Below are 14431 nucleotides of genomic sequence, written 5' to 3' on the forward strand. Positions count from 1 at the left end.
ACTTCCATTTTTTTTTTAAAGAAAAGACTCACCATGTGAGGACAACCTATTTTAGGCACACAGGTAGGATTGATACACAGAATTTTAGACTTCTTTTAAGCATGGGAAGTACTGAGATATGAAGTCAATGGCCTTGCTCTTCCAAAGCAAGCACATACTATATTACTTGAGCCACACCTCCAGCCCCACTTGCTTCATAATTTTTTATACAAGGTTTCATTTTTTTAAAGCATTTTTTTTGGGGGGGGTCTGGTTGTGGGGCCTGAACTCTGGGCCTGGGCGCTGTCCCTCAGCTCTTCAGCTCAAGGCTAGCGCTCTACCACTTGAGCCACAATGCCACTTCCGGCTTTTTTCTTTTTGTTTATGTAATGCCGAGGAATCGAACCCAGCGCCTCATGCATGCAAGGCAAGCGCTCTACCACTGAGCCACCTTCCCAGCCCCAAGGTTTCATTTTTGTCATTTTGCTGGCCACCAACCACAGTATTCCCACCGACAACTCCCAAGTAGTTGTGGTACAGACATGAAAAGTTATATCTAGCTTGTTTGTTGAGAATAGGGTCTTGCTTTTTATGGTGCAAATCCTGATCCTCCTGATGATTTCTGCCTCTCAAGTAGCTGTGATTGCAATCATGAGTTATGTCCAGCCCGAGACTTTCTCTGTGGTTCATTATTTTCCAGCATATCTCCCCTCTTTCTTTCTTTCTTTCTTTCTTTCTTTCTTTCTTTCTTTCTTTCTTTCTTTCTTTCTTTCTTTCTTTCTTTCTTTCTTTCTTTCTTTCCTTCTTTCTTTCTTTCCTTCTTTCCTTCTTCTTTCTTTCTTTCTTTTTCTTTCTTTCTTTCTTTCTTTCTTTCTTTCTTTCTTTCTTTCTTTCTTTCTTTCTTTCTCTTTCTTTCTTTCTTTCTTTCTCTTTCTTTCTTTCTTTCTTTCTTTCTTTCTTTCTTTCTTTCTTTCTTTCTCTTTTTCTTTCTTTCTCTCTCTCTTTCTTTCTTTCTCTCTTTCTTTCTTTCTTTCTTTCCCTTCCTCCTTCCTTCCTTCCTTCCTTCCTTCCTTCCTTCCTTCCTTCCTTCCTTCCTTCCTTCCTTCTTTCCTTCCTTCCTTCCTTCCTTCCTTTCATGGGTCCAGTCGTGGGGCCTGAACTCTAGGCCTGGGTGCTGTTCCTCAGCTCTTCAGCTCAAAGCTAGCACTCTACCACTTGAGCCACAGTGCCACTTCCAGCTTTTTTCTTTTGCTTATGTGGTGCTGAGGAGTGGAACCCAGGGCCTCAGGCACGCAAGACAAGTGCTCTACCACTGAGCCACCTTCCCAGCCCCTCCCCTTACTTTCTAACTGCTGTGCTATTTAGAAACTTTTTTTTCTAGCCGGTAAAAGTATGTATTTTGATCCAAGTTTTAGCTTCCCTGGGTAGTTCTCAGAGCCTTCTTACATGCAAAAGTCAAAATCTATTCAAATCTGTTCCCTTCTTTCAAGTATTGCCGATTATCTAAGATTGCTACAACTTTTGGTTTCTCACATATGTTCAGGTAGGTTTTTTTCCTATTTTTTCAGAATTTATAGTTAACAATGATAGTGTTCTTCTGATAATAGGTATTTTGATATTATTGGGATAGTGAATATGCAATAAAAGATAGTATGATGTGAATTCATACCTATAATTTAAATTTAGGGCTAGAATGTTTTAATTAATCTCATCTTTTCTGAGAATTTTGGCTCCTGATAGAATTCTGATTTTTTATAATTACTTAATCTATATGAATAAGTAAGCAGTATTACTGCTTATGCCACTTCCTTTCATTTTGTTTGTCTGAAGGTTATTCTCTAGTAGATTGTTTAGGAAGGGTTCCTTGAGTACTAATCCCTAAATATGTTTTTGTAATATAATACAGTGATCCCTCAATCCCTCATCTACCATGGGAAATTTATTTATTTATTTATAAAGGCTTTATAAACTCCACTCTCCTATAAACCTTTCCCACTCTTGTATTAACCTTTCCCACACTCTTATAAACACTTCATATACTCTTAAACACTTTCTACACTCTTAAACCTATGTAATTTTAACAACATAAAATTCTATATGGGTACTCACCATTGAAGTATACTACAACTTGAATGATGAAGATCATGAATTATGTAGATGTGCATTACTGATAGTAATGTAGGTGATGGCTGCACAGCCAAGAAGATCATTACAGCTTTTCTGAAGGCACCACTTCATCATGCATTTCATCAGGTACAGTATCTTCACCCTGGGCCATAACTTCTATTTCCACTAAAGACATACCTGTAACTGATCTCTTTGTCCGAGTGATGAACGTAGTTTTGGGGAGTTGCTGGTACTCCTTTTTTCTTCTGAGTGAGAAGGTTTTTATAAACTGACATGCCACTCTTGATTGTATTTATATGAAGTGCAATGAATAAATCACCTGACAGTCCCATTTTTCAGCTAATTGTTGAAATTCTTTGGTCATTCTGACTGTGGTTGCAAGACAATTGGATGTTAGGTCAACCTCCTCCTCTTCTCCAACCCGTATGTAGTTCATCCCGTATATAGTTCATCTTGTTCTTCACCCTCTTCACTTGCTGACTTCATCTCATCCATGTTAAAAACTTGTTCAGGCTTATAGTCCCCTTCCTCAGTGGTGGATTTGAACAGGTCATTCACGTACTCCTTAGTTCTGGGTTTATCTGAAGAGGCAGCTTTTCCATGAAGAGAAATGCTCTTGAAGCCAAAGCATCTTTCAAATTGGTCAAACCAGCCCTTGTTGGCACTCAATGGGATTGGTCTAATGGGAGAAGCACTCGACTATCCTGCTTCTGTGTCATCGTCCTCATCTTTATCCTCATCACCATTGTGAACATCTGTACTTCCTGCAAAACTATCATAAAAGTTTCTTGGCCTTTGTCTGGAGGGTGTTGGTATCTAGCGAGATATTCTTTTTCCTGCAGTCATTTATCCACACAGTCAGTGCAGACTTCATCCTCATAGTTGCTATAGACCCAATATTCTTCTTGTCTTTCTTTATATAGTGAAAAGTAGATTTGTTGATCCTGAAATGGTGGCCTATAACCCATGTAGCTTTTGCCTTCCTTAACATGTTCTTTGATGATATGCATCTTCCTCTGGCGCTTAGGTTCACTACCTGAAGCCTTAGAAGGCACAGAATGTTTGGGTGGCATTGTCGGGCGTGAAATAAATTCAGGCTTTTACAAAAATTTCACAAAAACACAATACTTCAGTATAACACTGCGTGCAGTGATCAGACGTCAATGTGAAATGGACAAGGAGAGATACTGGATGTATAGGCACAGTGCAGGAGGGTAAACAGACCAATCAGCGCCTAGGATACAGAACACAGTGCTCTGGTTGGTCACCATCCATTCCATCAGTGTGCTGTGTACAATGTCTTGTTGGCAAACTTGTACAAGCAGTAGTAGCATACTGTGGTTCCATTGTGTTCAGTATGGTATTCATCTGTTGAAGAAATACATCTGTATTTTATTTTGATTTAATATTCTTTTAATATGTTTGAATTAACATTTTTATATTATTTTAAGTTTTTAGGCAAAAATAACTCAAATCATAAATATTATATATATGCCTATATACCACAGAATCCTGTGATATAGTGAAAACTCTGTGATGAAAAATTATATATATATATATATATTTTTTTTTTTTTTAAACCCGTGATTCAGGGCTGGGAAGTTGGCTCAGTGGTAGAGTGCCTGCCTTGCATGCCTGAGGCCCTGGGTTCGATTCCTCAGCACCACATAAGCAAAAAGAAAAAGGCCGGAAGTGGCGCTGTGGCTCAAATGGTAGCGCGCTAGCCTTGAGCTGAAGAGCTGAGGGACAGCGCCCAGGCCCAGAGTTCAGGCCCCACGACCGGACCCCCCCCCCCCCAAAAAAAAAAACAAAAAGAAAAACCTGTGATTCAGTGAGGCTGCAATAAGTGAACTCTGATGGATGATTGTAATTAATGTGTTAAAGGTATTTTGTTCATATTGTTCCTTGAATATCTAAAATAAATTTACTTTTTGTTTCTCTGGAATAAAGTGTTGCTTTTGAACATTTTATGTTGGCTTTTTGGGTTGATATTTTTATCTGTTGCTCTTTTAGTCAGCAGTTTTGTGGGGGTTTTTCCTTGCTATACTGGGAACTGGGCTTTGTGCCTTCTAACAAGTACTCCACCACTTGAGCCACACACAAGTTCAGTAGATTTAAATTTTTTAAAAAAAAGTTCAGAGATGGTTTCTTTAATTTTTTTCCTTTTGGTGATCTTTAACTAATGTTTTTATCTGAATATTACATCTTTATTGCTTTATTAGTTGTTACTCTCAGATCCTTTTTATCTTCTTTGCATTTCAAAAACTTTCTAATAGTTCACAAGTTTCACCTACTTTGTAGGGGCATATGTTCCGGGTATGCTTTTATTATTAGTTAGGATATTACTCTGTACCATGTCATTGAGCTCCACCATTTTGTGGCTTTAGTGTTTCGAAATCGAATGTCCCTTACCTTGAGATGGCTTCTGATAACTCTTCTCACACCTCTCCCTGCTTTTGGTTTTGAGCTCATTTGCTTTCTGAGGTATTTGTTTCCTTCCTTGGTTTACTTAGACTGTCTTTTTCCTTTATTGCCATTGTATCTGTTGTGCAGTATAAACTCCACACCAGTAATGTATACTCATTTCGCTTTTGTTTATAGGAAGGTCTGTTTCCAGAGTTCATAAGACAATTGCTCCAACTTTCAAAACTGGATTAATTGCACTTAATGATTTTTGGAAGGGTAAATCCTTTCCCAAAGATAGTTTCTGTACTCAAATTGACTGCTGGTTTTGATAAATGCTTTCTGCTGTTTGAGGAGTATCTTGTTTTCAGTTCTGACAGATGTCTTTTTCTTTCTACTTCTTTCTGTGCAGATAATCAACCATGCAGATCTTGTAATTGGTAGTGATTTGTTCCCACCTGCTGGGTTTTTTGGCAGAGGTGCTGAAGGAGGGGGGTTGGTGAAGGTTGCTGTCACCTAGATTTGTTGTAAATGTCTATGAATTTTTGGTTTACTATTTAGTTTTGCTCATTTTCATGAGTATTTAGGGGTGCTCAAAGTTTTTGCCCACACCTCCATTGTCTAGAATCAGAATTTCTAATTTGTCACTTAATTGCTGTTAGTAATATTTTTTTCTAGCTTGACAAACGTAAAACTCATCATAGACCCCTATTACAACAGTCAAAACAGATGTCATCCTACAGAACAATAGCTCATACTCTATTTATCATACTTCAAAAATATTGTCACAGAAACAAACTTTTGAGCAAAGTGATTAAGATGATCAGGATAGTAGATTGTTTCTTAAATGATAAAATCAAAACAATAATAAACGAAAGAGTGTTTATTAATATGGAGAAAGGCAAAAGGGTTTATAAGGAGGTATGATGGAATTTGGTAATTGTGAAGGGAACTAATAAATGCAAATAATACTTTTGTTGGTGGTGATTAATTCACTTGCTTTTTAACTAAAAAATTAGCTAATAGAAATATGCTCACAAAAGGCTGGGAAGGTGGCTCAGTGGTAGAGCACTTGCCTTGCATGCCTGAGGCCCTGGGTTCGATTCCTCAGCACCACATAAGGAAAAAGCTGGAAGTGGCGCTGTGGCTCAAGTGGTAGAGCACTCGCCTTGAGCTGAAGAGCTGAGGGACAGTTCTCAGGCCCAGAGTTCAGGCCCCACGACTGGAACCAAAAAAAAAAATGTTCACAAAATAGCAATATGAACTCGATCAAACTATCCATGACATTTAGTGCATTAAGAACTTGGTATTTCTTATTTTGCTTCATTTGGCTTTCTTGTTTAAATAAATCACACTTTATTGGCATTTCAAAAGATAGATTATATTATGCTTATTTAAAATTACTTCTAATTTTTACCTTTCAAAAAATCTTTAACAGGCCTCAACAAATAATGAAAGCTCTAATCACAGTTTTGGAAGCTTAGGATCTTTAAGTGACAAAGAATCAGAGGTAAGTAATTCCATTTTAAATATGGCATTATTTGAGGTATAAATTGGATTCACCTTTTTAACTAATAGTTTTGGGGATTTTTTCACTTTTATCAGTTCTGATGCTGAAAGTTAATAATTTTAAAGTCCTTGTAGGAGTATTTTTTTTTCTGCCTTATGAAGCAACATCATATTAAATACTGTGTTTGGTATTAGAAAGAAAATAGTTTTATGATTAAGCTAAACTTACAAGTTTAACACATTAGTGGTGTATACATATTTTTAATGGAAGATAATAGTCATTCATAATTCTATGAAATAAAAGTGGTTTTTGAAATATGTTGTATTTCAGAGTTTTCCATTATTGTTTTTGTATTTCCCTTCTTTGTTCCCAAGTAAGGTTTTATGAGCTTTTCTAGATACAGATGTACATAGTTAGATATAATATAGGTTCTCTCTAGAATTTCTTTCAGATCATATTGATGGTGTTTATTTTGCATATTACAAAAAATGTGATGTATCTCTTCCTCTACCACTGACTTACTGGCCCTACCAAGAAAATGCAGGATTTTTTAAGTAGGCATTTGTATCCATGGTATTAGTTTATTTTGAGTATGGTGTATTTGATGGCATCTTTTAAAAATGGGTAGACCGTATTTTCTTCAAGTGTTCATTTGCTGATAATTTAACTTCACTTTTTGTGAAAATAGCCTTTCCTTGGATTGTATAGTTCTGTCACAATTTTTACATTTATGTGTGCATGTATGTTTTTGTATGTATGTGTGTGTGTATGTTTCCTGTCAATAAAAACTTTACTTGCTCCATTTTAATCTCTCTCTCTCTTTTTTTTTTTTTTTGCTGCTTGAGTTGATATAGATATATCTCTTGATAATTTCAATAGGCTGTTAATGCTTAGGAACTCTCTTTGGCATTTGGTTTCTGTGTTGAGTGGAAAGAGATTCAAAGGTGGACATCTTTTTAGCCCTTTGTTACCGAGTATCTAGGAATCCCTAGATGAGCAGTTGTACAGTTCTATACAGGCATCCTGACATTCCAAAGGAGTGTGGCATAGGGTTCTCACTCATCAGGCTTTCCCTTCCACAGAGACAACTGGCAGGCAGCTGAAAGGACTGTGCAATGACGGGACTTTATCTGCAGTAGGTTTCCTTGAGGTAAGCGTTAGTAGCCCCTGTAGCACCAGAATTCACAGGTTAGTTTTTTGTTTTTGTTTTTGTTTTTCCAAATTAGCACACTTGCATGTTTAGTTCTAGTCAAAGTACAGTTTTTCAAAAACTGTATCAAGAATATTTTTACTCTATATTTTCTAGACTATTGAAAATTCTTATAGAATTGGTATATTCAATAATTTCATGTTCTTCTTTCATAGTCTTGTGCTATGAAGGACAGTAAAATGATTTTAGATATTTTTCCTTTCCCTTCACCAAATATGCTGGTTTTATTTATTTTGGTGGCACTGTTTTTTTTTAAACTCATGGCCTTTGCACTTGCTAGACAGGTTCTCTGTTACTTGAGTCATGTCCCCTTTTGCTTTAGTTTTACACTTTTTTGCTTTAGGGTTTTACACTTTTGCTGGGCCAGCCTGGACCATGACCTTCCTGTTCTTCCCATGTAGCTGGAGTGACAGGTATTTTCCACGTGCCCAGCTATTAGTTGAGATGACATCTTGTGAACTTTTTGCCTGGGCTAACTTTGATCTGTGATCTTCTTGATCTCTCTACCTCCTAAGTAGCAGGAATGACTGGCATGAGCCTCAGTGCCTGATCAGTTTTGTTTTAGTTTATAGGGTAAAACGTAGTGTAAAATAGATCACTTTATAGCTCTTACTTGTTTTGTGATGTTTGTAGGTAACTGTATTCTCAATATAAGTTGTAGATTTAGTATTTTGCTTCTTTCAGAGGACCAAAAGAAAATTCCTTTTCCCTTTGAAGAATTCCAAATCTGTATTTTTAGTTTAAATGTTTTTGTTTTAAGACCATAGTTACAGTTGCAGTGAAACACATTTGGGTAGGCATTAGTTATGTATACCTTTATTTGTGTAGAAACTTTGACCTTTGGGGCAGCCATAGAAAATTTTGAAAAATCCTTTTGCTTTTGCTGTCTTACGTCCTGTATCTGAAAGTTTTACAAATGAATATTATTTTGGAAATTACTACCAGTTATATATTTTTCCCAAAACATTCAAAACTATAACTTTTAATGCTACTATGTTTCATCTTTCCATGTAAGAAGTTGCTTATCTTTTGGAAAATTAGTCCTTGATTTTATCTCTAGAGTAGGTATCTTAATTAGTGAATTTGCCTGGGATGAAATTTCATCCATATCAATATAACAGGTGTTGCTAGGTCATTAACTAATGTGGTTGAGAGTATACTGTTGTAAGATGGGCGTACTTCTTCCCTTGGTACACTTTGCAGTAAAGTGAAGATCGAATTCCATTGTCTTTTAGTACCATTTATTGTCTTGATTATACATTCCCATGTCTGTTACATATTTTTAAATGACAGGTTTTGTCTTTGTGAGTAAATAATACTAGGTTTTATTTAAAACAAACAAAATTAGCTGTCTTTTAGTACCATCTGTATTCCACACTCAATTCTTTAGCTTATCTTCTTGGTATCTCCTCACCTCTCTCCTCCTATCTTTCCCCTTCTCCTTTTTATCCTCTCTACCCCTTTCTCTCTCCCCCTTTTCTATGTCCTTTCTTCTCTTAGTGTGTGTGTGTGTGTGTGTGTGTGTGTGTGTGTGTGTGTATGTGTGCATGTGCATGTGTGCGTGCCCGTGCGCACATGCTCGCTGGTACTAGGGCTTAAACTGAGGACCTCTTATTGGCTTTTTTGCCTCCATTGGTCACTTCCCACTTGCCATACCTCCAGTCTAGAAATCTGCTGGTTAATTGCAGACAATCTTACCAACTCCTCTGCCTGGGCTAGCTTCAAACCCCAGTCTTCTAAGTCTCAGCCTCCTGAGCAGCTAGGATTATAGGCATGAACCGATAATACCTAGCTTATATCTATATTTTATTTTATTCTATTTTCTAAATGAAATTGTTATTTATGTATTTAGTGCTGCTATTGAGGCTTTTACTCAGAGCCTAAGTACTGCTTCTTAGCATTTTCCCTCAAGGCTAGTGTTCTACCACTTGAGTCAAACTTTCACTCTAGGATTTTTGCTGGTTAATTGGAAATAAGACTTTTCTGTCCTGGCTGGCTTTGAATCACAGTCTTCAGATTTCAGCTTCCTGAATAGCTAGAATTATTCTAGCTGAACTACTTAGTAATCCTAGTGACCTACCACCACTCGGCTATTTCTGTATTTTAATAAAAATAAAATTCACTTTCTATTTTGGTTTTTAAGTTAGACATGAATATTTTGATTACCTCTCTAGTATTTCTGGGGGGGGGGGGATTGATTGTTTGTTTTAGTTTACTAAGATGTTACCTCCCATCTCTGCTTTGTATATTCTAATGGATGGTCTTTTTATACACCCAGAATCCTATTTTCTTCTGTCTTTTTACTGTTTAAAATAAAAACCATCTGATAGTTAATGTTAGGGTGATTGAATCTATTTCAGCTGTAACTTTTATTTCTGTTCATAAATGAATTGAATTTAACTTATTGCAAAATGTACAATTGTAGAATAAAACATTTTCCTCTTGCTTGTGAAGTTACCTGATAGGAAGATTCTAGTTCTTATATCACTAGTACGTATTCTGGTGAGTGTGTGTATGTATATGTAAAGTGTGTGTGTGTGTGTGTGTGTGTGTGTGTGTGTGTGTGTGTGTGTGTATACACACACACACAATACATACATATATACATATATATTTTTTCTAGATTTATATCACTCTGAGTCTATTAAATAGACTCTAGAAATTCAGTGTTGTTTTCAGTAAGCATTTATTGCATATCAATTGTCTTATTCTTGTGCCCAAGCTCAGAATATAGATGAATAGGATATAGTCCCTGCCTTCAGATTAGATCAATGTGTGGAAAGACAGACATTTAGACACTGTTTTCATAAGCAATGAACTTTATTACAGATGTAAATAGGCACTAGATACTGTGGGAACAAAGAGTAAGCAACCTTAAATTTTATCTGTCTGTAGAGAAAAGTAGGCAAACAGGTCTTCCTTTAAAAGAAAGATGATACTTGAGTTACTCAAAAAGGGCATGAATTCATCCCTGACAAATAAGACAAATTATAAAAAGCTGGCAGAAGAACTACAGTGAGTGCTGGTTTTTATGTGGGAATATGACAGGTAGTTTGGTTCTGTAACAAAAGGATAATGATTCAGCTCCTAATGTGGTTTAGATCACCTGAGAAACTTAAAAAAAAATTAGTCAGGTGCCAGAGGCTCACACCTGTAATCCTCAGGAGGCTGAGATCTGAAGATAGTAGTTCAAAGCCAGCCCAGGCAGAAAAGGTCTCCATGAGACTCTTATTCCCAATTAATTACTTAGAAAAAAACAAAACAAAACAAACTGGAAGTGGCTCTATGGCTCAAAGTGGTAGAGTGCTAGCCTTGAGCAAAAGAGTTCAGGGACAGTGCCCAGGGCCTGAGTTCAAGCCCCATGACCCGGGTGGGGGGAGGAGAGGGAGTGCAGGGGAGGAACAAGCTGCTTAGGGGTGAGTACAGTGGTCTCAAACTTCTGGTTTAGTGACATGTATAAGAACGGTGAAAGAATGGAAAACCAGAGATTTTGAAGGCAAGATGTTACTAAGATTATCTCTACCCAGTGCTATGCTTCTCAAACTAAAATGTGAAATGAATCACTTTTGTTTTAATGGTAGTAGGTCTGGATAGTATTTGGTTTTTTTTTACAAGCTTCCCTACTTACTGTCAGCAGTGTTTTTAATGTTGAATAAAAGGAAAGAGAAGGAGCCTAAGATGGTTAAGGTACCTAGGCTTAGTGGCTTTGGCAACATGGAAGAAAGCCAAATATAGTTAACATAAAAGGTAATGACTTGAATTCTGGGTAAGACTGAGTTTAAATATTTGTGGAATGATAGTATTGTAGGCAGCAGAAAACACCTGGAACTTAGGGGAGGAAATCAAGATAGAGATATAGACCCTAGTAGTCTTGGGTATAGGTGTTAAAGACTTATGTATAGATAACCACATCTAAAAGTACAGGCTAAGGATTCCAAGGGAATTTATGATACTCTTTCAAGGAATCTACAAAGGTCAGAATAGTTTTGTTTTTTGTTTTTTTTGTTGTTTTTTTTTTTATAACAGTACTGTTATTTGGCTTTTTTAATTTTCATTTTTTTGTTAATGAGTAATTCCCAGAAATTGTGGAACATGAATTCAGGGCTTCACATTTGGTAGGCAGGTAGGTATACTATCTTCACACTACCAGTCCTTTTTGTGTTGGCTATTTTTTAAGATAGGGTCTCACTTTATGTTTGGGTAGCCTGGACCTTCAATCCTTCTGTTTGTTCTTTTTTTTGGGGGGGGGGGTCCGGTCCTGGGGCCTGAACTCTGGGCCTGGGCACTGTCCCTCAGCTCTTCAGCTCAAGGCTAGCGCTCTACCACTTGAGCTACAGTGCCACTTCCGGCTTTTTTTGTTTTTGCTTATGTGGTGCTGAGGAATTGAACCCAGGGCCTCAGGCATGCAAGGCAAGCGCTCTACCACTGAGCCACCTTCCCAGCCCCTGTTTGTTCTTTCTTATGTAGGCTGGATGACAAGTATGTGTTACTGTGCTCCATCCATGAGTTGATTCAGAGTCTTATCCTTAAACCACATTTCCCCTGAACTCTACCTCCCAGTACCTTGCTTTAATATTTTGTTTTTTAATGGAGTTTAAAAAATATTTAGGGCTGGGAAGGTGGCTCAGTGGTAGAGTGCTCAGTGGTAGAGTTACAGCTCTCCAACCAAAAAAAAAAAAAAAAAAGATTCCCTTTTCCAAAATTAACCAAATAACCATGACAATCCACTAGACTTATTATAACTTCGTTAGTTTTCTGTTGGCATGTCAGAATTTTTGTAGTTATTCTCAATGGAAGAGATTTTGTGATATAATAAGTATCTGACTTACTATAGATTGACAGATAGCTTGATAAACTATTCCTTATCCTAACAGTACCCAGACCCTGAGTTCAAGCCCTATGATTTTTTTTTTGGTCTTTTTCCAGATAAGGTTGAATTAAATTGGACTGGGAACTACAGCATGTTTTTTTTTTTTAAATAAAAGCTTTGTAAATTGTGACATATGGTCAATATTGAGAATCATTGCCAGTAGATATATGATAGAACAACTTTTTTTTTTGTCGGTCATGGAGCTTGAACTCTGGACCTGTGTGCTGTCCCTCAGCTCTTTAGTTCAAGGCTAGTACTCTACCACATGAGCCACAGTGGCACTTCCAGCTTTTTCTGCTTATGTGGTGCTGTGGAATAGAGCCCAGGGCCTCATGCATGCAAGGCAAGCACTCTACCACTGAGCCATCTTCCCAGCCCCAACTTTTAAATTTGAAAGACAAGTTGGGCACTGGTAGCTTATACCAGTAATCCTAGCTACTCAGGAGGCTGAGATCTGAGGATAGTGGTTCAAAACCAGCCCAGCCAGGAATGTTCATGAGACACTTATCTCCAGTTATCTACCAGAAAACCAGAGGTGGAGAGAGAAAGAGAGAGACAGCGAGAGAGACACAGAGACAGAGACAGAGATCTCTAGTTATTTACCAAAAAACCAGAGGTGGAGAGAGAAAGAGAGAGAGAGAGAGAGAGAGAGAGAGAGAGAATCACTTTTTCCTGGTAGTAAATGTTGTTTCCTGTGGAAAAACAATAATTGTGTGTGTGTGTGTGTGTGTGTGTGTGTGTGTGTGTATTGTTAAGAAATAAACACAAGACTTTGATTGTGTTAGACATGTGGTCTACCACTGAGGTATATCGCAGCATACAATTGTACTTTTTATCTGTTAGATACCTGTCTAGAAAGAATGGTATGCATTCTCATATTGTTCTGTAAGAATAGATAGATACTGCTTTTGAAAGTGCAATTTGGCATTAGTAAAATTTTTTAATTGTTCATATTTGATGACACAACATTTACACAAAATTATTCCAAACAATGAGTCTCAGGCAGCTACATAGGAAGATTCAACCTCAAAAATAAATTATTTATTAGTATTTTTAAAAAACAAAAAGTATCCCAGGGAAATAATCAGAATTTATAAATTCATTTTCACGAGAATGTCTGTGTAAGTATGTATATAAGAAAACGCTACTGTAGGAAGTGGTGCTATGGCTCAAGTGGTAGAGCACTCGCCTTGAGCTGAAGAGCGCAGGGACAGCTCCCAGGCCCAGAGTTCAACCCCATGACCGACAAAAAAGAAAAAAAAAAGAAAATGCTACTGTATCTTGGGTGTCTCAGTGGGACAAAGTTGAGACCACTGTTCTAAATTGTATTATTATAAATAGTCTCAAAATTAGAACATTTCTAAAAACAAAATCACCTTGAAACATTGGTTTCTACACCCACCCCCACTCCTCTCCTAACAGCTATGGTTCTACATAGTTTCATTTGTTTGTTTTAATGATTCTAGTTGAAAGTTTCTGGGAAGAATATTTGAGTTGGTGAGAAAGTTGAACTTCATTCTGATAACAATTAAAATCTTAAAGGAAAAGCCAGAGAAGGGCCAATTAATGCCAATTAATAATTATGCTACATAATGGTAAAATAAGACAAAAAGACAATACAGCAGAAAATAGACTGCACTCATTTACTGATGTGTTGATTTCATTTGCTTAAAATGGCCAGGAAACATTCTCATTTGATGGTAGGTAGTATTTCAAAATGTGGCTTGAATAGCCATGTGTGTGTGTATGTGCGTGTGTGTGTGTGCGCACATATACCAGTTCTGTGACTTGAACTCAGGGCCAGGGCCCTGTACTTAAGCTTCTTTTGCTCAAGGATGCTCTTTGAGTTATAGCTCCACTTTCAGCTTTTTTGGCAGTTTATTAGACCTAAGAGTCTTTCATAGACCTTCCTGCCCCAACTAGCTTCAAACCTCAATCCTCAGATCTCAGCCTTCTGAGTAGTAGCTCAGATGACAGGCATGAGCCGCTAGCACCCAACTATGAACAAACTTTAAAAAGTAAACATTGAAGTCCTCAAAATATCCAATCTTTGAGGGACGAAAGGTTCAAGCAAGCTGAGAGCTTCTACAGATTTTCCCCTAAGTTCCAAATTTCCAAGTAGGATAATTGACAAACTCAAGAGAATTGGCAATGTCAGGCTTGGGAGCCAGGAGGGGAGGGGGAGGGGGGTTGTTGTGGTTGTTTTGTTTAATATAGTTGTTTCACAAATATTCAAATTCAGAACCGATAAACTATTCAGTGCACATTTTCTAAGGGTTAGTGGTAGTCTAAACCTCAGGTTCTATGGTCTGAATTCTAGAATATAATCAAG

The 14431-nt window shown here is 37.2% G+C and overlaps 1 protein-coding gene across 3 annotated transcripts in view; it reads left to right on the top strand.

Annotated features, from left to right (window-relative positions):
- Nucleotides 1–14431, top strand: part of Tlk1 (tousled like kinase 1) — a 119436-nt gene that overhangs the window by 48990 nt on the left and 56015 nt on the right. For all 3 annotated transcript variants that reach the window (XM_070021102.1, XM_070021113.1, XM_070021123.1), the window contains one exon: nt 5948–6019. In XM_070021102.1, coding sequence (XP_069877203.1) covers nt 5948–6019 — 72 coding nt within the window. The remainder of the gene's footprint in view (nt 1–5947; nt 6020–14431) is intronic.

Source organism: Dipodomys merriami, unplaced genomic scaffold, assembly GCF_024711535.1.
Source record: "Dipodomys merriami isolate MVZ:Mamm:240054 unplaced genomic scaffold, mDipMer1.0.p SCAF_1, whole genome shotgun sequence".
Taxonomy (NCBI): Eukaryota; Metazoa; Chordata; class Mammalia; order Rodentia; family Heteromyidae; genus Dipodomys; species Dipodomys merriami.